The 22583-nt window shown below is 43.4% G+C and overlaps 1 protein-coding gene across 12 annotated transcripts in view; it reads right to left on the bottom strand.

Annotated features, from left to right (window-relative positions):
• AAK1 (AP2 associated kinase 1) overlaps window positions 1-22583 on the bottom strand; it is a 177344-nt gene that overhangs the window by 50554 nt on the left and 104207 nt on the right. For all 12 annotated transcript variants that reach the window (XM_047851551.1, XM_047851549.1, XM_047851550.1 and 9 more), the window contains 7 exons: window positions 14883-15004; window positions 13476-13557; window positions 12840-12972; window positions 8399-8502; window positions 6049-6128; window positions 1745-1899; window positions 875-1194 (listed from right to left, as the gene is read on the bottom strand). In XM_047851551.1, the coding sequence (XP_047707507.1) occupies window positions 875-1194; window positions 1745-1899; window positions 6049-6128; window positions 8399-8502; window positions 12840-12972; window positions 13476-13557; window positions 14883-15004 (996 nt within the window). The remainder of the gene's footprint in view (window positions 1-874; window positions 1195-1744; window positions 1900-6048; window positions 6129-8398; window positions 8503-12839; window positions 12973-13475; window positions 13558-14882; window positions 15005-22583) is intronic.

Raw genomic sequence — 22583 nt, forward strand, 5'->3', positions numbered from 1 at the left:
ATGCATCAGCCAAATCCAGAGATGGAAAATACTACAGGACAAATGACCCAGTTTCTTCAAAAAACTGAATGGCAGAGGGGGGAAAAAAAGAGAGAGGGAGATGGCATATGTGAATAAAAGGAGACTTAAAAGATACGTCAGTCATTATAAAATGAATATGTTCATAGTAAAAAAATGTAGAAAAGATATATGAAAAGATAATGATAGAAAAAAGATATATCACAACTAAATATAACATGTGGTGGACCTTGTTTGGATCCTGAGTCTAACAAGCCAACTTAAATCATGAGACATCAGGAAGAGTTAAATGTTACTGGATATTTTATAATAATAAGAAATATTTTAGTATGGTAACGATGCAGTTGTATTAGAAAAAGAAGAGAGAAGAGTCCTTAAAAAAATATTTCCCTTGAGGAGCACCTGGGTGGCTCAGTCAGTTAAGTGTCGGACTTCGGCTCAGGTCATGGTCTCGAGGTTTGTGAGTTCGAGCCCCACATCAGGCTCTGTGCTGACAGTGCAGAGCCTGCTTTGGATCCTCTGTCTCCCTCTCTCTCTGCCCCTTCCCTGCTCATGCTCTTTTGCTTGTGCACTCTCTCACTCTCTCTCTCTCTCTCTCTCTCTCTCTCTCTCTCTCAAGAAATATCTCCCTTGCTGAGGTTCCTCCATCCAGGTGAAGAGAAAGGGGTGTGAGTGTCCCAGTGACGGCTCCACTACTCAGTGTTTTCTAGTATTTACCTCTGGGAGAAGCAATGATGTCATGTCTAGTGGCTCTCTGTCTTCCCAGGGCTTCTCAAGGAAGATGCCTGTACCTACTGGGCCTTTTCGCAGCACTGTCTCCGATATGCCAAGCAAAAGAAGACTATGAACAGCTTACCTGTTGAGCCTGCTGAGCCTGCTGCTGCTGCTGCTGCTGCTGCTGCTGGTAAAACGTGCCTGCAGGCTGCTGGGAAGATGGCGGTGGCTGCTGCTGCTGTGGCTGTGGCTGCTGTTGCTGCTTGAGGAAGAGTTGCTGCTGGTGCTGGGGGGTGGCCTGGGCTGGAGTGGGCAGAGCCTGGGCTGGAGTGGGAGGCGTCTGCTGTGGGGTGGGTGGAGCCTGTGGCTGCTTGGGCTGAGACTGCGGTAGAGGCTGGCTGGGTTGGGGCTGGGTTTTGGGTTGGGGAACACTGGCTAAAAGGCCAGGCTGATTGCTGGATCCTGTAATGAGAATAAACTCCATATAAAGGCCCAAAATTCTTCCAGACGAAAACAGCTTGCTTTCTCTCTTGCCAAAGCAATAAAGAGGGGGGTGATAAGTGGACCAACAGCCCCAAGATCCATGTGCTCCTGTCTTCGCACTTCTTCTTGCTAAACTATGTGCTTCATATTTTTCAAAACAAGGTTCAGTAAGATGCCCCTGCACACAAACGTGATCTTTGCACTTACTGGCATGCTTTAGGACAAAAGCATTCTTTGATGTTTTACATGTAAGTTATGCAACCCCAGCCTAGATGCCTAGAAAAAATGAGTTATCAGGCTTCAGTGGTCATGAAGGTCCCCCACAAAATTCAGTGAGAGGATTCTCCTTTGGACAACCACTTGCCATATAATTTCAATGGGAGTTCACCTCTTGTTCCTGAAGGCAAACCATTATTTCTTTTGTGCCTCTGAATTCCATTCCTGAAGCAAAAGTAGGCTTCCCAAGACTTGTGTAATGTCCAGGATAACAAAGAGGTATACCAAATTTCAAACCAACCTAGTTACTGACCTGCAACCTGGGGCAGGGGCTGAACTGTGGCCCTCTTTCGAGGTGTCAAAGCTGGCTGGATGGGAAGGATTCCTGGGTTTGGCTGAGTCTGCCCAGCCTTAGGCCTCTGACGTGGTGCAATTGAAGTCTCTGTTGTGGGAATGGGATCTGTCAGTCTAGGAAAGGAAAGGGGAGAAAACAGATTCATGTTAAAGTGTGGGAAGGTGGGGAGGGGTAGACAGAGTACTTGATAGATTGATTGGCTTTCCCATCCACACCTATCCAAATCTTCCAGATCTGCTTAATCGACATCTGCCAAAGGGTGTTCCACCGGGTATTATGTGTTACAAGATGTTAGGAAGAAAGGTTTGGTGGGAAATAAGTTTTAACACACTGTTCAAAATATACCAAGCAGACTTCTTTCCAGAAGAACTTTTCACCTGTGAATGTGTATGCAGAACTCCGAAGACAGCACGATACAGAATACAATGTTTCTCTACCTAATCTGACCTTGGGACCCTCCTAATACCATGTCAAAATAGTCTCCCTACAATAAAAAGCATGCAAATGAGTGAATCCAATAAGGCAACTAAAAGGAATAAGTAAATAATTTAAGATAAAGGATTTGGGGACTATGACACATATCTATTTCCTCCAATACATGTGTTCTTCTTCTTTCCAGGGTAATAAAATGCTTAGCTCTTGTACACATTAAATTTATACAATGTTATACGTCAAATATATTTCAATTAAAATTTTTTTTAGCTGGGCACCGGGCCACAGAGTAAAAATCACATTGCCTAGCCTCTCTTATAATCAGGTGTGGCCAATGCATCTAAGTTTTGGCCCTACATGGGAAACCAGATTGTTATATGGTAATTTCTAGAAACCTTAAGAAATAAGTAGTGTATGCCATTTGTCTCTTTGGCTATTCCTTCATCCTGTTGCTTGGAGCAGGGATGCTACCATCTTGGTCTGTGAGGTCACGGCCACAATCATAGAGAGATGGCATGGACTACTTACCTCCAGACTTTGCTTACTTGAAAGAAAAGATAAATATCTATCTTATATGACCCACTATCATTTTGGACTTTCTTTAACTCACAGCCAAATCTAATCCAAATTAATATAGGGAGGACTGCTGTATGGTCTACTTGCTCCTTATGATGGTGCTAAAGTTCAGATGGTAACTTCCATTCATTTAGAGCAGTCCAGCCAGCTGGCTACTACCTAACTCAGATCAGAGTAGTTGACGGTTGTTTTTTTTAACGTATTTTAAATTAAAAACATTTTTATTTTATTTTTTAAAAATTTTTAAAAGTTTATTTATTTTAGAGAGAGAGAGAGAGAGACAGAGTGAGCAGGGGAGGGGCAGAGAGAGAGGGAGACACAGAATCTGAAGCAGGCTCTAGGCTCTGAGCTGTCAGCACAGAGCCTGACATGGGGCTCAAACCCACGAACTGTGAGATCATCACCTGAGCTGAAGTCAGATGCTTAACTGACTGAGCCACCCAGGTGCCCCTCCAAGAATATTTTAGAGAGAGAGCATGAGCAGGGGAGAGGGGAAGAGAGAGAGAGAGAGAGAGAGAGAGAGAGAGAGAGAGAGAGAATCTTAAGCAGGTTCCATGCTCAGCATCCCAAAGCAGAGCTTGATCCCACAACCCTGGGATCATGACCTGAGCCAAAATCAAGACTCAGACGTTCAATCAACTAAGCCACCCAGGTACATCACAGTAGTTGTCTTTTGAAAAAGCACTTTAGAGTATAACTAAAGTTAAGGCCAAAAAAGCTTCATGAATATTTCCAAAATATGTCTGGCACAGCCTCCATGAAATGCAAAGCAGGAAGCAAAGCAGCCGGCCCCATGTCCTTGCCTATGACATATCTCCATTGTGGACCCTGAGGCTTTTCCTCTGAAATCCTGCTAGAAGGATGTTCTTGTGCGGGGTAGAAAACTGATAATATAAAAGCTATTTTATTTAGGGGGGCTGTAACCTGGGGAAGGGTAGGAGGGAAAACGGGACAGATTTGGAGAAGAGGAAAAAGGTGTAAGAAAAATACAGCTAAGGGTGAGAGAGTCAAAGAGACTTCTATAGAAACCAAATACTAAGAACCTCCACACTGGATGGATTTCTCTTAAGGGTAACATCCTAGAGATCAAGGGATTTGGAGTCAAACAAAACTATATTTGAGTTTAGCTCCCTGTTAACTGTGCAATAATAGGTATGTCATTTTACTTCTTCTTGCCTTGGGTCCCTTATGTGTAAAAATGAGAAAATAATACATCATGAGGCAGATGTGAACACCAAATGCATCAATGACTGTAAACCTGTTCTTATGAACGGTAGAGTACTCAAAATGCTAGTCTATATGACTTCAATGTGCTGTGAAAAAATACAGACCCTGAGGCCAGAAGCTCTGGCTCTACGTTGTCCTATCTATGTGCTTGTGAACAAATCATTTAACGTACAGAGCAGAGTATGGATGCTGAAGTTCTGGGTTTCTTACTAACCACATTGATTAACTGCCTTGGGCAACTTATAATTCGGAGTCTGTTTCCTCATCTGTAAAATGAGAACAACAGCAATAACTCAGATTCATTTCAAGGAAAATAAAGTCATCTTATTTATATAAAGAACTTGGTATGGTCCGGTATACATGATGCCTCAGTGAAGAGTGGTTACTTCAAAACTAGAGTTAGAATTAGAAAGAAAAACTCACCGCTCGGGACTGGGGAGTAAATATGAGAACACAAACGAAATCATTGCAAATTATAGATAACCCAAATCTCTTGGCTGTAAGGTCTGTGTATTCTCGCAGCATTACTGAATCCATACAAACCAACAGCTTGGGCACTCTACAGCTTATAGAACAGTTTCACGGGACTGATGCATTTGCTGTTCACATCTGCCATATGAGGCAGGTATTATTTCCTCCATTTTACACTCAGAGCACCACTCAAATGGTAGGTTACTGTCACTGTTATAAATGTGTGGGCTTTGCGGGAATGGATCCTTGCTTAGCCTCAGTACCCACCATATTTGGGCCTGGTGAAATATGCCCATAAACCCAAATGCTCAGCTAATCAAATCAGCCCCCAAAGAAATTTCCAGAGGTGAGCATGGCAGAGTTAGGTAAGAAAGACTACAAAATAACAACATGGATACAGTTTGCTAAGTTTGTTAAAAAGAAGTATTTTAGAGCCACATCAGCATTTATATTTATTCTATAAATATTTAAGAATGTTTTAAAATGTAGAAATTATTTTACTCTTCTATGAAAATTCACATATTCCCATGTAAGGCACCCTGTTGATAGTTTGCTGGTAATGTTTCCTTGGCATAGGAACACGGTAGAAAAAAAAAGGCATAAAACGTCTCCTCGACTACCCTCAGCATTTGCCATTTGGAAGCATGGCAGCCATGAGGATATGCCCTGCAGACCTTCAACATGTAAGGGGTGCAAAGACCATGTGCCCCAGCTGCTGTGCCCCTGAAATCCACTGCCATGTTCGCTCTGAGGCCATGCTTCCCACAGGCTGCTGTCAGCCTTCGCACCCCAGTCACAGGGATATTAAAGTTGGCCTGTTTCTGGAACACCGGGACTCCTCTGGTAGCTGACCTTGGCTTGAGGATTCCCGGACACCTTTGGTGAACCTTCTTTAAATTGTGTGGCAGTTTCTAGGTCACTTCCACCCAATCTTCCTTCCTCTCTCTGGTCTAGACTTCCATTGCCTTCTGATGATTCTCCCAGCCTTTTGTGGCTTCCTCCCTAATTTCTCTCACAGCCAAATAAAATCCTAGCTTCTTCAATCCTCTCTTGGCCTTTGTTTCTTCAAAGACCCCACACCCCATGGTATGTGATTAACTAAGCTCCACAAGCTCTTCTGCTGTTGTTCATGGAGTCAGTGCCTTGACCTGCACTCTCCTGATATGGCCAGGGCCACAGGAAGTAAGAAAGAAGGGGAGGTGAAGGACTAGGGTGGTGAACCAGGCTACATGAGGGTCAGAACACACGTCTAGGACCCTCTGGTACTAGCAGTATTTAAAGTCTGCTGTTGCCTCCTCTCTGAATGCCCCTGTGCCTCTTCCCAAGCAAAAGAAACAGCTGCGGAGTTCTTGATTCTCTTTCAAATGTATATCACTGTGTTTCACTATGTTCCTCCCTGCACTCCCACAGAACAGTTTCTGCCTAGAAGAGACAGAACTTGCTCTCCTGCTCTGTGTGGCCTCGGGCCGCGGCAGTGTAACAGTCGCAAAGCACCTTCCCTTAGCACTGTGGCAGCGGGTGCAGGACATGTGCCTGCTCAGGCAGGCACTTCTTACCTGGCCTTTGGCTGGGTCTTTTTTGCAGCTGCCTCACTGGCTTTCACTGGTTCAGGAAGCTTTGCAGGAATGGGAGAGTTCTAGAAAATCGAAAGGAAACCAGAAAAGGACATTGCAGATTTCTTTATAAAAGAATAACCAGTATGACTGGGCCGATGGAAATACATGTCAGGGTGTTCCAGAGGGGCTTCCAGACCCTGATGTCTATTAGAGGGAAGGGAAGTCAACCAAAGGTAGATCGCACCAGACTCAGCCCCACTCAGGGAGGCAGCATATCGGAGAGGAGTACAGAGCAGCCTGTGTGCAGCACACTCCACCCCTGCCTCCTCCCAACCTTCTGGACCCTTCGCTTCCTTGTGCACAGCTTAGAGGTGATGTTACGAAAGGAATGGGAAAGAGATGTCTGTAACCTGTGTTAGCATTTAAGCTATCAGCTAGACCTTAGAGAAGTCAGCGCTAACCATCAGTGCACCCAGCCGAGGTTCACTCCGTCTTCTGCTTGAATGCTGGGAGAAAACCATGGCTACGACCCATCTGGTTGCTGAGCCAGTGCCTCTCACGGTGCGTGAGGCACCCCTCAACCCACAAGGCCAGTAGAACTCCTCCCAGCTGGATTCTGTGCCGGCTACCTAATACCGGCTCTCAAGGGAGTCCTATTGTCCCTGACCACATGACAACTGCTTAGCACTGCTGAGAACCAAATGGCCTGAGACTTGTGAAGCTTTTTCTTTTTTTTTAATGTTTATTTATTTGAGAAAGAGAGAGACAGTGTGAGCAGGGGAGGGGCAGAGAGAGAGGGAGACAGAATCTGAAGCAGGCTCTAGGCTCTGAGCTGTGAGCACAGAGCCTGATGTGGGGCTTGAACTCATGAACCGCAAGTTCATGACCTGAGCTGAAGTCGGACACTTAACCAACTGAGCCACCCAGGTGTCTCACACAGCTGACTTTTTAAAAACTGGTTACCAATCTGAATGCTTTCAATTATGTTTCAGGTTATTTAACTTTATGAATGGGGAAGGAGGACAGCAAAAGAAAAACAAGGCCATGTTGGGTTCCTGTACAGGATTCCTCATTTTAATCTGGAAACCCAACAAATGGAATACTAGCAATAGTACATATTTAGGCTTTTAGGAGGGATCGCCCATTTCCTTCATGTTTCCAGGTGGGGAGAATTTCTGCTAGAATATCTCTCCTTGCTTCTCTTCCACTCTCCAAACATTCCTCTCCCAAGAGAGGAGCATAACTTACTTAACTGATATAAGTTAAATATATCAGTTTTCTGATATATTTATATCAGAAAAAAGTGAGAGAAAAAAGTGAGAGAAAAAAGTGAGCTTGCCTGGCTCACCTGTGCGCTCCCTCCTTTAGGGTAGAGCCTTCTCTCCAGAATCAGGCACTCCCAGCTCAGTCATGTGGATCTAATGTTAGGGAGCCTGACTGGTCAAGCTACGTTCTCTGACTCAATCTTATTAGTAATAAAGCCAATATTCTGAGTTCCATCTGAATGATTCCCACATCTGATTCCAAATGTGGGAGTGAAAGAGGAGTGTTCTTTATCAGCACCCTCAAGCCCCCACAGTGACATCAAAAGTTCATTACTGGGAAAATTGAGAAGATAATTTCAGATTAGAACTTATTTATTACGGCAGCCATTAGTAAGATGTTCAAGGGAGCTGGATCACAATATGACATGAAAAATATGCTAAGACCATAAAAAGGGTGTTTGCAAGCACTGTACTCTGAAAGCTGCTGAGTGTAGAGCTTAGGATTACTAAAGTGTAGAAAACATTCTTATGGCCTGATGTGTGTGGGGAGGGTGGTGGAAAAGGAGTGTGTTATAGGTGGCAGACAGCAGAAGCAGAATCAAGAAAGTTCTGTTGCAATAAAGGAGAAAAGGGACAAGGGACAAGAGGCTTGCGTTCCAGTAGGTATGTGGGCAAGTCCAGAGGCCTGCCTCAGGAAACCAGCCTGCCTCACCACTGCTAGGTAAATACAGTAGGCACTTGGATCTTAGTGAACTCAGGAAGTTGGCAAGACAATAAGTTGGTCAATCTTCACCCAAAGTGTTCAACTCAGTCCTGAGGGAGCTTTCTCTTTTTTTTTTTTTTTTTTTTTTTTGTGTGTGTGTGTGTGTGTGTGTAATTGCCTTAGTTTAAATTGCCATAGTTAAATTCTATGGGAAAATTGGGTTCTCTTTATAGTAATTGCTTCATACTTAGCTTTGCTTGAACACCTCCTATCAGATAAAACAAAGGACATCTATAATTGTTAAGCAGCTGGTTAACACCTCAGGAATTTTAAACAACAATTTGATAATGTTTACTTCCCCTAAAAAGCATCTTTCACATACCTGTACATTAGGAATTGGGCATTCTTTCTTGAGTAGTTTGAATGAGAAGTAGGACACCTGGTAAATATCTGGCCTTTTGTCAGGGTCTGGTTCCAACATATACCCTAAGGCAAACATATGTGAATTTACTTAATAATATTCTAATACTTATTATATTAGCTAGGAAGTATAATTTCTGTTACCAAATGTTATTTTCATTTTTATTTCTCATAAAAGTCAGACAGTATAATTAGCTCTTTTCCTCCCCTCTCAGAAATGAAAGCTATAACTTCCCGAACATTTAACATCCACAAGAAAGTAACAAAATTTCTGAACTGTAACAAAGATACCTGAAGTTCACCTTCTGTGACTTGTGCAATAGGGACTCAAGCAAACTCTCAATATGAAAGTTACCACCTTCATTTTCTGGTACCTAGGAAGTTATGGAGTCTTGCTTCTGCCTTCCTTAGTTCATGATATCTTGCTAAACAAATGATTATCCTTGATAATTATAATCAAAACTCAGTGGGTTTTTTTTCAGTTTCTTTCCTTCTTCCTCTTCCTCCTCCTCCTTTTCTTCTTCTTCTTTTAGTAATCTCTACTCCTTACGTGGGGCTAGAACTCACAACCCTGAGATCAAGAATCTCATGTTCCACTGAATGAGCCAGTCAGGTGCCCTTCAAAACTCAAACTTTAAGAACTGACTATAGACATTGGGGTACAAGTGCCCCTATGCATCAGCACTCCTGTATCCCTTGGGTAAATTCCCAGCAGTGCTATTGCTGGGTCACAGGGTAAATCTATTTTTAATTTTTTGAGGAACCTCCACACTGTTTTCCAGAGTGGAGTTTGCATTCCCACCAACAGTGCAAGAGGGTTCCCGTTTCTCCACATCCTCTCCAGCATCTATAGTCTCCTGATTTGTTCATTTTAGCCACTCTGACTGGCATGAGGTGGTATCTCAGTGTGGTTTTGATTTGTATTTCCCTGATATATACACAATGGAATACTACGTGGCAATGAGAAAGAATGAAATATGGCCTTTTGTAGCAACATGGATGGAACTGGAGAGTGTTATGCTAAGTGAAATAAGCCATACAGAGAAAGACAGATACCATATGTTTTCACTCTTATGTGGATCCTGAGAAACTTAACAGAAACCCATGGGGGAGGGGAAGGAAAAAAAAAAAAAAAGAGGTTAGAGTGGGAGAGAGCCAAAGCATAAGAGACTGTTAAAAACTGAGAACAAACTGAGGGTTGATGGGGGGTGGGAGGGAGGGGAGGGTGGGTGATGGGTATTGAGGAGGGCACCTTTTGGGATGAGCACTGGGTGTTGTAGGGAAACCAATTTGACAATAAATTTCATATATTGAAAAAAAAATTAAAAAAACAAAAAAAACAAAAACAAAACAAAACAAAAAATAAAATAAAATAAAATAAAATTATTATATCTTAAAAAAAAAAAAAAAAAGAAACTTAACAGAAGACCATGGGGGAGAGGAAGGAAAAAAAAAATAGAGAGGGAGAGAGCCAAAGCATAAGAGACTCTTAAAAACTGAGAACAAACTGAGGGTTGATGGGGGGTGGGAGGGAGGGGAGGGTGGGTGATGGGCATCGAGGAGGGCACCTATTGGGATGAGCCTGGGTGTTGTATAGAAACAAATCTGACAATAAATTTCATATTTAAAAAAAAGAGAAAAAAAATTAAGAACTGACTTATTATTCCTTTGTTGGAGATATTAACTGGTTTCCATTCTAAAAGAAATTACAAAATAATAAACACATCTCTACTTTTACATGATCTATAGAACACTTGTTTATTTCCAGGTCCTTTAAGCTTCTGCCCTGAAGCTGGAAAAATCCCCAGGAAAAAATCTTTCTGAAGACACAAAGACAGACACATGCATACACACCAACAACAATGCGAGGCAATTTACTGTTTAAGGAATCAAATGAATGGTTTGAACACCAAGTGCAGGCAAGACTGATGAGGCTGCAGTCTTGCGGAGGACTTACAGAAGAAGCAGGGTTTGGGCTGGGCCTTGAAGGCACGAAAGAGTTTAGTCAGTCAGGGGAAAGAGGAGAAAAAGATTCTTGATGAGAGAACAGTCTGTCTGGGCAAAAACAGACTTGAAGAAAGGCAAAAGAGTGCCCTGTTGTGAGGAAATGCAGGTGCCAGAAGGACAGAACAGATTTCCTTGTCAGGGAACACAGGGAAATTAGGCCGGGTGGGTGGGGGTGGGGAACCAGAGTATGAAGGGTCTGAAATGCCACGCTGAGAAGCTGGGCCCTACTGTAGAACCACTGGCAAATCATGACGTTTACTAATAGGGACCTGACAGGGTGGCATTCTGTAAGACTGATCTCATGGTGAAGCGGTGCTCGGACGACTGAGGGAGGAGGGAGACAGCTGGCCAGTCCACCAGTACAGGCATGAGTTGGCCAAGTCTCTATATACCGTGGTGACAGTGATGGGAACAGAGAATGGGATGGGACCAGGAGAAACTCCAAAGAAAGAATGCTGCTTAGAAAATGGCTGACTCTTTACTCTGTCTTATGAGCCAGATCTAAACCTTAAACTTCAGTTATCCAGGCTTGAATGGTGACACCACTGATAGAAACTGAAAACAGAGGGGAACTGTGTATTGGGAGTAAATGGGCAGTCACAATAAATTTTAGAACTGTGACGTTAAGAGAGACCATGGAATCTTCAAGTAGTTTGTAAACTGAAATAGGTCAGAGCTTGGAAAGATGTCAGTGTCAAAGACTTGCTTTTCCCAGTATGAACGTGCTGTCCAAATGTGAAAAAAAAAAATGTATTACAAAATTATCCTATCATTCTAGCATCAAATTTGGCCATTTTCTTATCTATCTCCTTCCAACCTTCATTTACGAAGCTGCAATTCTAGAACAGTAGTCCCTCCTTATCCATGGGGGACACGTTCCAAGACCCCCAGTGGACACCTGAAACTGCGGATAGTACTGAATCCCATATATACTATGTTTTCTCTTCTACACACACACCTATGACAAAGCTCAATTTATAAGTTAGGTACAGTCAGAGATTAACAACAATAATAAAGTAGAGCCATTATAACAATATGCTGCAATAAAAGTTATGTGAAAGTGGCCTCTCTCTCTCTCTCTCTCAAAACATCTCATTATACTGTACTCACCCTTCTTGTGACAATGTGAGAGCACAACACGCCTACGTGGTGAGATGAAATGAGGTGAATGACACAGGCACAGTGACGTAATGTTAGGTTACTACTGACCTTTCTGACTAGATGTCAAAAGAAGGATCATCCACTTCCTACTGAAGTCAACTGCGGGTAACTAAAACCGTGGAAGGCCAAACCACAGATAAGGAGGGACTACTCTAATGCTTTACCTCTGAAAACAGTTCAACAACCATTGAATGCCATAGTCCATTTGTTTAAATACCCTCTCCCTCCTTTTTTTGGTTAATAAACAGAAGAAGTTGATTGATAAAATTGGCACTGTGGAATATGTAGTCATCTCAAAGCTGTAACTATGTTTTTATTTTGGGGTTTGTTTGTTTGTTTGTTTGTTTGTTTTGAGAAAAGCTGTAACTATGTTAACTTGGGTAAGTTACCTATACTGTCTCAGCCTCAGTTTCCTCATTTGTATAACGGGGATAATTATATTTACTGCATAAGACTTGAAGAATTAAATAAGGTACAAGTAGGCCCTTAACAAATGTCAGGTGCTCCACCCCACATTTGCTTCTGTTTTCTTCAGTACAGCCCCACCCAGGACCCAAACTGGGTCACTCAAGATTTATAACCCATAATGGTTAAAATTCAGATGCTGAATCCCTTGACCAATGCAAAAAGATGACAAAATATCTCTTTCACATTTGCGCACAAGGGCTTGTGCAAAGATTGCTTGTTCTGCCATCTGGTTAATGAATTAGTACATATGCTTGCTGTGATGATGCAAAAGAGTGGGGAATCTTAAAAAACATTTCAAACAAAGCGTTGAGCTTAAATGCTTGTTATCAAAATCCAGGGATTAACCTAAAGAGAGAAAAAAAACCTAGTCCCACAGAGTTATACAGTCTTAATTATGTATTCACTCCAGCCAACGCACAGCAATCATTTCAATTTGAGTTGCTTCCAGTTTTGCAGAGATGAATTTCTTATCACTTGATAGGAGTCAGCTGGACTCTTTCATACTGACTGCAAGAGAACAGAGCGGTACTGTACTGCTCAAAGCACTGTTAGGATTTCTGCTCAAGCCTAAGAGAGTTTAGATTTCTAGCAAAAAGACCTACCACTCTAACTAGACACTGTGGTATTATCTTTGAGTGACCCACTATTATCGACTTATCTATCTTTGCATCCAACCCATCACTCCTGGGATCTAATCCCTTTGTCCCCCCAGTTCATTCCTAGAGATTGGAGATAAAAATATGAAACCAGAAACTTGAGATACTTACTAATTAGGCAGTGCATGTCTTGGGAATATCGAGAGTTATCAGGAATTGTGAAGTTTCCGTCACAAATTGCCACCTGACTCTCTCCAAATGGCAAAGTGAAGTAGCATAATTTATACAACAAACATCCAAGAGCCTAAAAAAAATAAAGCAGATTGCTACGAGTGGTTTATTTACCATAACTGCAAATGGGTCTACTGAGACATACTGGCATCATCCACACTTACTAGCAGATATAAAAGCTACGTACTATTAACCTATTAGAAGAAACCTGAATTTAGAACTCAGCACCACTATTTAGCTGCTGAGTTACGATATTTCTACCAGCATTACCAAATGGTGTTCCGAAAAAGAACAAATATTTCAGTTATTTTGCTCTTAGGAACTAGTAACACATATATGAAAACCACCTAAATAATGGGCAGGTCACCTGAATAATTTTCACAGAGCTCTAAAATAATTTCCTTTGACATGCTTCACGGAGCAGTGGCAGGTCACCCCGAGAATAACTCTGAGAGATAGGGAGACAGTGATATGGTACAGTGGCCACGCTTGCTATGGCACTGCCTGGATTAGACTTGGGAATTTACAGTCAAGACTGCTGGTATCTGAGATGCGGATAGGTTAGTTGACACCTACCCAAATGTCTGCCTTCGTAGTGATGATTTTGCCACTGTACAGGTTGACCATTTCTGGTGCTCGATAGGACAGCGTTGTGTATCTACAATCAAGAGATTTGGTTTTTGTTAAATATGTCAATGCTATCGTTAAAAACCAGGGGTAGCAGAAATACTTTTTAAATACACTTATGTTTCTATTAATAAAGTCTAGTTCCCTGGGAGCAATCTGCAGAAGAGAGTAGGCAATAGTAGTGTAGATAAAATGAAAAGCTGTCCTGGGTACACACCCATGGCCCTTTAGAAGCAGCCCTTCTATCTGAGAGCATGTGGCAACCCAGACGCTAAGGCACTTAAATAAACTCTAAAAGCAACTTTTCTTGGGTCCTCAAATGAAAAAATCTTCTTCTGCAAATCCTTACTGTTCGATATCATGTCTTGCTGATTTGTTTTTAAAAATAGTAATTTCCTTAAGTGTGGCTCAATGCTGATGTGTAATACTGGCTGAGACACTGCACAACAGCAGAAAGAATAGCTGAGGTGGGACGTGGACGAATCTCTGCTGCCGGAAGAGGAATGAAGCAAGAGTTTTCCCCTTATCTCTGGCTCAAGGAAAGAGGAGTACAAGCTCCGCTTCAAAGAGCGTCTTGGTGTGGCCAAGCATGTGACTTATGCTGCTTGAGTCTCTAAAACCCACAGGGCACCGTGCTCTAGGTGTCCACCAGAGCCTTGGACCGGAAGTCTTCCCACCCCAGGCTTGGCTGCCAAGAGTGATGCAGGAAAGGAGACTGGGTCAGGATACAGGTGTGCATACTAGACTTCTGGATTATTAGTAGTATTATGGCCTGTGAAAAATCTAACACTCTTGACAATAGGGTAAATGGGGTCAGGTTCTTAACTGAAGCCAGAAATTTAAAGAAGCTTTTTCTCATGGCAGTCAGTGATTCAGTATCTGTAGAGACTTCACATTCCTACTTACCATTAATTCCATTAGATTGGTGACCTCCTTAGGAGCAAGAAGGAATACACAGCAATGCAGGGTTCAGTGAAAAGCACATCCAACTGACTGATAATGTCACAGTTGTTGTGATTCCGCTTAAAAACATCACAGTACCTCTATGGTTTGTGTACCATTCAGCTTTTTAACGGCTGTGTGACTTAAGTCAAAATATCTATGTACAGCGACCACTGGTCCATTGATAAAGCGCTGTATGACTCCTTCATTTTACGCTATTGACCAACGCTTGCAAACCACTCGACAGCCTCCTCTTAAAATCAAACAATCCCACTGCCCAACACGATGCTCTGAGACAAGGGGGGCCATGACTAGCACCCTGGTCTTTCCACCCTGACCTTCTCATCCAGAAGCTGAAAGTAATGTTGCTGATCTGCAAATGGACGAAACTCCAAGAGAAGAGGAAAGGCTTACTTCTTAATCTCATCTTCTACTGCATTGACTCCCTCAGTTTGTGGATTCTGAAATTTGTTGGTGGCGCTTCCAAAGTCACACAGGACGTAGTGGCCTCGGTCATGCAAGAGGATATTTTCAACCTGAAAAACATTCCCCAACCACCCGATCCAAGATATTATTTAGTAATGCATATGAAAATCTGGTTCATAGTCACATAAATATTCTATTTCTGATAATCCCACTAATATGCACAGGCAAGTTCTTCCCCACCAAGTATCTCGCCAGGGGTCATCCCAAGTGAACAAAAAGAAAAGCACAGTAACAGGGCAAAATGAGAGTAGAGGGGGTACATAGAGGAAAGTCCACAATGGGGAAATGAGTCCCACTTAGCTAGATTTCCAGCTACATTTCTCACCTTGGCAGAAACAGTCCTAATACTTTTAAGTCTCTGCATCTTTTTTCATGCTTTTCTCTCCATCTAGAATACTCTCTATGACCTCCACCCCCTTAGCCAACTATCAATATCCCATTCATCTTCCGAACTCCAGTTCAGATGCCACGTCTTCTTTGAAGCCTTCCTCAAGCACCCACTCAGACAAATGTCACTCTTTCCCCATGGCCCTTCAGTACTTCATTCTTCCTGACATCAGTGATTTCACTTGAGTCTTATACATGCATATATCAATTTCTTTACTACAGTAAGTTAGAATTTCCAGAATTAATAAACATTTGCTGTATTTTAGTTACTTCTCAAAGTGATTAAAGGCCTGTGGGCAAATGTCCAGTTTTCCTGTTGAAGTATTACCTTATCTTTCTGTAGATGAATGCTTTGGGCAGCGAGTTAGCAGTTCCAGGTAGAAGGGAGCTTACAAAGACCAGAATCTACAGAAATCTCTGGTATCAAAGGAGTATGCCAGTGCAAGAATAACTCCAAAATAGTGGGCACTTCTGTACTCAGGATGTACTGAGTCATTTTTGGTCTAGGTGAATTGCGTTGACCGGTATGTTGGAGGACAGACCTAGCTATGCGTGGGCAGTAAAATGGCGGCCAAAAAATCTTGTTAGGCCAGTAAGTCTATAGTCTCCATTGTCTTTTGTCTTCAGCCTTCCAAAGACTGATCACCTTCGGAAAACAAAGGCCAGACTCTACTATAGGCTCCTTAAAGACAAACACCATCTCGGGGCGGCTCAGCCACCCATCTGGGTGGCTCAGTCGGGTTGGGCGTCTGACTTCGGCTCAGGTCATGATCTCACGGTTTGTGAGTTCGAGCCCCGCATCAGGCTCTGTGCTGACAGCTCAGAGCCTGGAGCCTGCTTCAGATTCTGTGTCCACTTCTCTCTCTGCCCCTCGCCAACTTGTGCTCTGTCTTTCTGTGTCTCTCAAAAAATAAATACATGTAAAAAAAAAAAAAAAAAAAAAGACAAGCACCATCTCTTCATTGCGTTTGTAGTCTTCTCTGCCAGTGCCTACCATTGTGCTTGGCACAGAAATGTTGGTTGAATGGTATAAGTTAAAAAAGAGGAACACATTTAATACCGTGTTTGTGTGTATGTGTGTCTGTCAGAAGCAAGATGGGAGCCACCAAATACCCAGACCCTATTACTGCACATATTGGTTCTTAAACAAACAAACAAACAAAAATCTGGTCAACTGTGATAGTCTCTTGTTCCAATACTCGTTTCTACCTATACTTGCTTTAATTCTCCTAAAAATTACATTATGTATTATAAAAATGTTTACAGTTTGTATCTGCTAAACCTAAAGTCTTTGCTGCAAACTGATTCTTTTATTTGTTGTCTCTTACTCCTACTGAGTCTCACTCCTGGTACTGTTATGAGGGGTTTTGTTACTGTTGCTGTTAACTCATGTTCCTTGGAATTCATCTGGGGGAAGCCTATGAGGCCTGAGTTTAAAGTCTATTGTTCTTCCAGAAAGGATATGCTTTTGCACCTGGGGCACTGCTAACCTACAATCACTTTAACCTAGAATTTTGACCTTGGGATTTTTAGCCACATAAGGCAGTATGAACTACGGCTATCATCTCTCATGGATATGCTCTTGTTCTCCAGAGACAAGGCTAAGGGAAGCAAATATTTCTACCATCTACAGCTTTTCAAAAACTCATCAGTTTAACCTATTTACACAAAGTAGCACAGTCAAGCTATCCTGAACATATACTCACTTTAGGAATCTAAAATAATTCCGACAAAACAATACTAATATTTCTAATCTACTTTAGAGGTTATAAACAGAACAGCTACGATTTCCTGAGCTTTTACTATTACGAGTACTACTGTACTCATCACTTTACATGGATTATCCTCATAATAATATAATAATATCCCTGTTTTACAGATGTGGAGAGTGAGACTCACAGTGATGAAGCTGGGAAGCAAACCTAGGCAATTTAATTCTAGAGAAAGGCAGGTAATTACCTTTCTGCCAGGGTAGGAAGCAGATGAATTACTCACAGTCCCCACCCATAAGTATCCACCAACTGAGGTGGGTATGATGACTATATTTGCCCAGTGTACTGGATACAAGCTTAAGGACAGGGCTGCCTCGGTCCTTTATGTTCACAAATATCCTATAATAGGAATCTAGTCAATGAGGAACCAGGTGTCTAACCACTAGCTAGGCTGCTTTGCTCAGTGTCTCGTAAACATTCCCTGTATCGCCTGGTTTATCATTTTATTCAATTGCTCGTTCTCTACCTGTCAAATCGTAGCCATTCTTCAGGGCTTTGCTCAAGTCGCAAGTCCTCAGTAAAACCTTCCATGGCTATCCTACAAAATCTGCAGAACTTACTGTCCATAGGAGGGGCTGCCAAAGTAAGACCTTTGGGCCAAATACAGCCATGCCCATTGGTTACTTATCCTCTAGTCTATGGCTGCTTTTGAGCTCCAGTGGCAGAGGTGAGTAGTTGTGACAGACGATCTGGCTGACAAGCCAAAATATTTACTATCTGGTCCTTTGCAGAAGTTTGCAAACTTCTGGTCTATCATTACACTATGCCTGTGTGTCTCCTGCAATACCCAGTCAAGTATTTTACATACACCAGATACCCTTCCATCCCTTATTCAGTATCCATTAGCAGTGATCTTCCTTCCTGGTCTCACGTGAAACCATGCATCTCCCATTATATGTGTTCAGTCCCTTCCCAAATTAGTTTCTATTCTTCTAATGCTAGATTGTACATTCTAAAACACTGTTAAGTGAGTTCACGTCAAAATACAAATAAGGTAGCTCCAGGGACCAAAATCACTGGGTTGGGCCAGAGGCAGTGGGGGTGGGGGTGAGGGGGTCAGCGGGAAGGAAAACTGAGTAGACAAAAGACAGAATAACGATGAGGCACATAAGGGTTTTTGTCTTGTTTTTATCCCCCTCACCTAAAAAACTCGGTTTGTATTTCTGGTTAGCTCCAGAGTGGCAGCACTCAGCAGTTATACCGTTATCAGCCTTCCCATAAAGATAACATTGCACAAGACTGTATTTGCAGGAAAAGCAGTTAAAAAGTAAAGGTGTGTACAAAAGTGGACCTAAAGCCAGAAATACCAACGTAGGGGAAAGCCTTATCAATATCAAAGAAATACTAATGCAGGTAAGAACCATAAGCCCTGCTCCGGTGGCTCTGCAGGTTTGCTGGGAGGATCATGAGACTGCGAAGGTGAACTCGCTTAGCAGCAGCCACCTCAGCAGCGGCCACACCCTCTGCGCCTTCTCAGTCTGTCCCTGTGACTTGTAACACCCGTGGAAACCTCCAAGATCAAGCTGGCCGCTGCCCTTCGTCACCACCAGCACACTTAACACAGAGCCTGGTGCGCGGCAACCACATTGGAACCGGGGGTCAGAAGAGCTCAGGGACTATTTAGATGTCTGACCTTGGACAAACCTTTAAACCTCTTTGGGCTTGTTTCTCATCTGCAAAGTACAGCTAATACTATTTCTATCATGGTTTTTATGAAGCAAGCAAGAGAATGTATGTGAGAGCAAACTATAAGTCTCCCTATATAAACCTAAGAAGTTATTACCACTCATTTTAGAGAGAGACACACACATTTGAACTCCTACTATATGCCAAGTAGCTTCTGGAGATAAGGTTATGAACAAATCCAAGTTCAGCTGCTCGTGTCGTGTAGAGTCTAGTGGAAGAGAGTAAGGAAGGAAGTATAATTGCCAGGTGGTGATAACTGTTATATATAAAAAAAAGCCAACAGGTGAAATATATCTAAGGGGAAGAGAGATGCTACTGCAAATGGCACAGTTGGAAAGGTCACTGGGATGAGGTGAGCAGAGACCCAAATGAAGGGCAGCCACAGACCCCCTGGGGGAGGGGCACTCTCAGAGGAGAGGAGGGAGCAGGCCTGAGGCATCTGAGGCACAGAAGCAGGCCACCTTGGCTGGGACAGTACTGTGCTGGGCACCAGTGCCACAAAGAAAACTGAGGACATGGGACTGGGCATACTAAGGGCTAGCGCCCTTGTGAATGGGGAGGCCGGATACTGCTGAGCCTTGGGGAAGTGAAGGACTTAGGTGAGTGAAACTCATAATAGAACCAAAGGCAGAGAAGCAGGAATGATGACATTAACAATCGTATCAGCAACTTGCAGCACTCACTAGGAGGCACTTTTACCTACAGGATTTCATGAAATTCTTACAAAGTCTTACAAAGTCTTATTGTCCCCAGTTAAGAGATGAGAAAATGGAGCCCAGTTACCTAACATGCCTGAGGTCACTAGGCTGGTAGGGCAGGATGGGGCTCACTCTGCCTGCGTGCTGAAGCTACACCCTCACTGCTGCACTGATACGCATCATGCCATCAAGGAATGAGGGCAGTTCACACCGGCAACCATGAAGGGAGAAAGAGAGAGGACCAGAGCAGCTGACAGAGGGCAGACTGAGGAAGGCCACTAGGGAGACACTCAGCAGATGGAGAGAGGTGTTTTAGGAAGGTTAGCACGGTGAGAGAGGAGAAGGGAGAACACGAGGGTGGGTGCAATTGTCTAGAGGGGAGGCGACTCAGGCCAGGTCTAGAGCAGGGCCCAGAGGAATTAAGGTGGACAAGGAAGGGAGACAACCAACTGGACATTCGTGTATCATCTTCTGGAAGCTCCAAAGAACGTTCCTAGTGATCTGTTTTTGGCAAAGTCCCTTAGGATGTAAGCCTAATGGTGGTGACCACTGCTTACAATCCTACAGTCTTCCAGCTCTTTGAGGGTTTAATGCTGCTGACCTTATTTCCCAACCCATCGGCTTAAGAGGGTTATTAAAGCTGTCACTCCCAAACTCTGCTTACAGCTGTAGCTAAAAGGTCTGGAAAGCCACCTCCTACTGACCCTTCCTCTTCACATTATTCCAAACAGATATGGCATTCAGGCATTTCAATCACCAGAAATTTTGGAGGATTAGATAAATGTAGGTGTTCAAACTTGTGATTCTAAAAATGGGACAAGAATCTTCATCCTATTGTACTTCACGAAATCAAAATCTCTTTTCCGACGAAAGAGGACACATTCATGACTTTCTCAATCTGAATGCACTTATTAAATCTTAACCCCTTCTTAAGTGCCTGGACAGACAGCATGGTGTAACAGAGCAAAAACAAACAAACACCAAAATGGGAGTAAAAGCCCTTGGCCTTTGTTCTAGTTTGACCACAGAATTAGCTGTGCAGGTCCCAGCCTTTCTGGGCAGAGGATTCCTCATTGGTAATAGGAGAGGGCTGGCTTAGGTGACCTTCCCAGCTCTATGACCCCATGATCTGCAATGATCTCTTTCTTTCCTCAGGGAGATAAAAATTAAACAAAAACAGGGAAATGGTTAATATGCTAAAATACCGTATTTGAAGAAAGACCTCCAATAACGAACAGAACTTTGGTAATGGTTATTTTTATAACATAAGCTGCTTCAGGATAGGGACCGCTTTCAGTTTATTTCCCGCACACAATTTGAAAGAAAGACCACACACAAGGCAGGCAGGGCAAGAGGGGCTTTTCCTCTGTTCTGCGTGTGAACAAGCAGACCCAGGGTGGCACTGACTCCACAAGGGGATCTGCAGCTGGCCTGGCCTGTGCTCTTTTCCATGTCGTACTGACTTTTGTTCAAGATGGTGCCTCCTCACCAAATGTAAATCTGCTTAGAGAAGCAACTACAGATCAGCAACCAGCACCTCCTCTGGCCAACAGGAGAATTAAGAACTTCTAGGCTCTGGCTACCGCTAGGACTGTAGTGGCTGGACATGTAGCTCAGAGTGTCCGAGACTACGTGATGGCAAACAACAGGTACACAGGGACTTTTTGGTCAGGCCTTAGGAGGCTGGCAGTGCGGGAGGCAAACGGACTGACTGCCCACCGGGCACATATTAGTAGAAATCAATAAAATCTAATTTGCTAACCAAAACAGCTATACGGCACAGAGTATAAGATATGGGGAGTCTGGGAAACCTTCAGTCAAAACAACCAGGAGTCAATAACTGCAATTAACAGCCACAGGACTTTTTTGGAACAATCACAATCGAGGCCTCCTCCCAGGGGCCCCTATTTACATTCCCTATTTCCAAGGTAGAGGAGAAATGGAAACAAAGTCTCCTGAATCACTCCCGGCAACCCAGCAGCAGGCCTGACGGTCTTCCCGATGCATTAAAACACAACTACAGAGCCCCAGAGCGTGTTGCCAGCGCTGTGCTGACTTTCAGGAGCACCGAGGAGGGTCAAGGGGTACAGGGCTACGGGTGAGCTGGGAACCAGCGTGGCGGCCTCTCCTCCAATTCCACTTTGCTCCACGTTCTTCTGCTAAAATATCTCATGGACCATTCAGGGCAGCGAAGAAAGAGTCCGGGGCTCCTACTCCCATCCTACTTCCTGTCCCCAGGTGGACCCTGAGCTCTGTACTTCAGGCTCCTATCACTGGACGACACTTCACCAACCGCCTCACAGCAGCACTGAGATGCTGGGAATGTGCAAATTAGGTAGGTGTTATTTACAGGTATGAAATGATTCATCATCGAGGCCTCATTTAATCCAGTTAAAATAAAGGAAGATTCTGTTCGAGAACACAGGATCAGCACTCTCTACAAGGGTGCTCAGTGGCCCTCTCTGCCTCCTTCCTTTGCCCTCACCTTCATGCCCTGGCAGGCACTTGCTGTGTCACAGGTGTGCCTGGAGACAGACACGCATGCTCTAGGCCTCCTTGTCCCCTTCTCTAGGTAGCCCTCAGCATCTGCTCTCTGCCTGACATGTCCTTCGTCCTCTTTGTGACCACTTAAATCCCACAAGCCTGTAAAATCCCACTTTTCCAGAAGATCCCAACTTCCGTTACCTGGTCCCGCGACCCGATCGTACGTTAAGCAGCTTGATAACTCTGCTTGTTCATCACTTTGTTCTACAAAGTTCTGTATTTCACCTGTCTCTGTTTCAAATCTAAACGTTTCATTTGTTTCATTTATATCCTGTCACCGATACCAAAGCATCTGGGAAGTAGGAACCGTATTATACCGTGTTACTGTACCCCGTTCCACAGAATTATGTACTCTGCTAGGCTCATAATACTTGCTGAAATGTATTCTCCCTTTCCTACTAGAAAAAGGGCTGACTGTGGGTAGAGGGACACTGGAGGAGGCTATCTAAGGCTTTTGAAGTTATGTACCTATCTTCCCTTAAGCTCACTGCTTTACTACAGAAACGCCGGGATGTAAGTACCATGTTACACTAACCGGGATG

The sequence above is a fragment of the Prionailurus viverrinus genome, chromosome A3 (assembly GCF_022837055.1).
Source record: "Prionailurus viverrinus isolate Anna chromosome A3, UM_Priviv_1.0, whole genome shotgun sequence".
In the NCBI taxonomy this organism is placed as follows: Eukaryota; Metazoa; Chordata; class Mammalia; order Carnivora; family Felidae; genus Prionailurus; species Prionailurus viverrinus.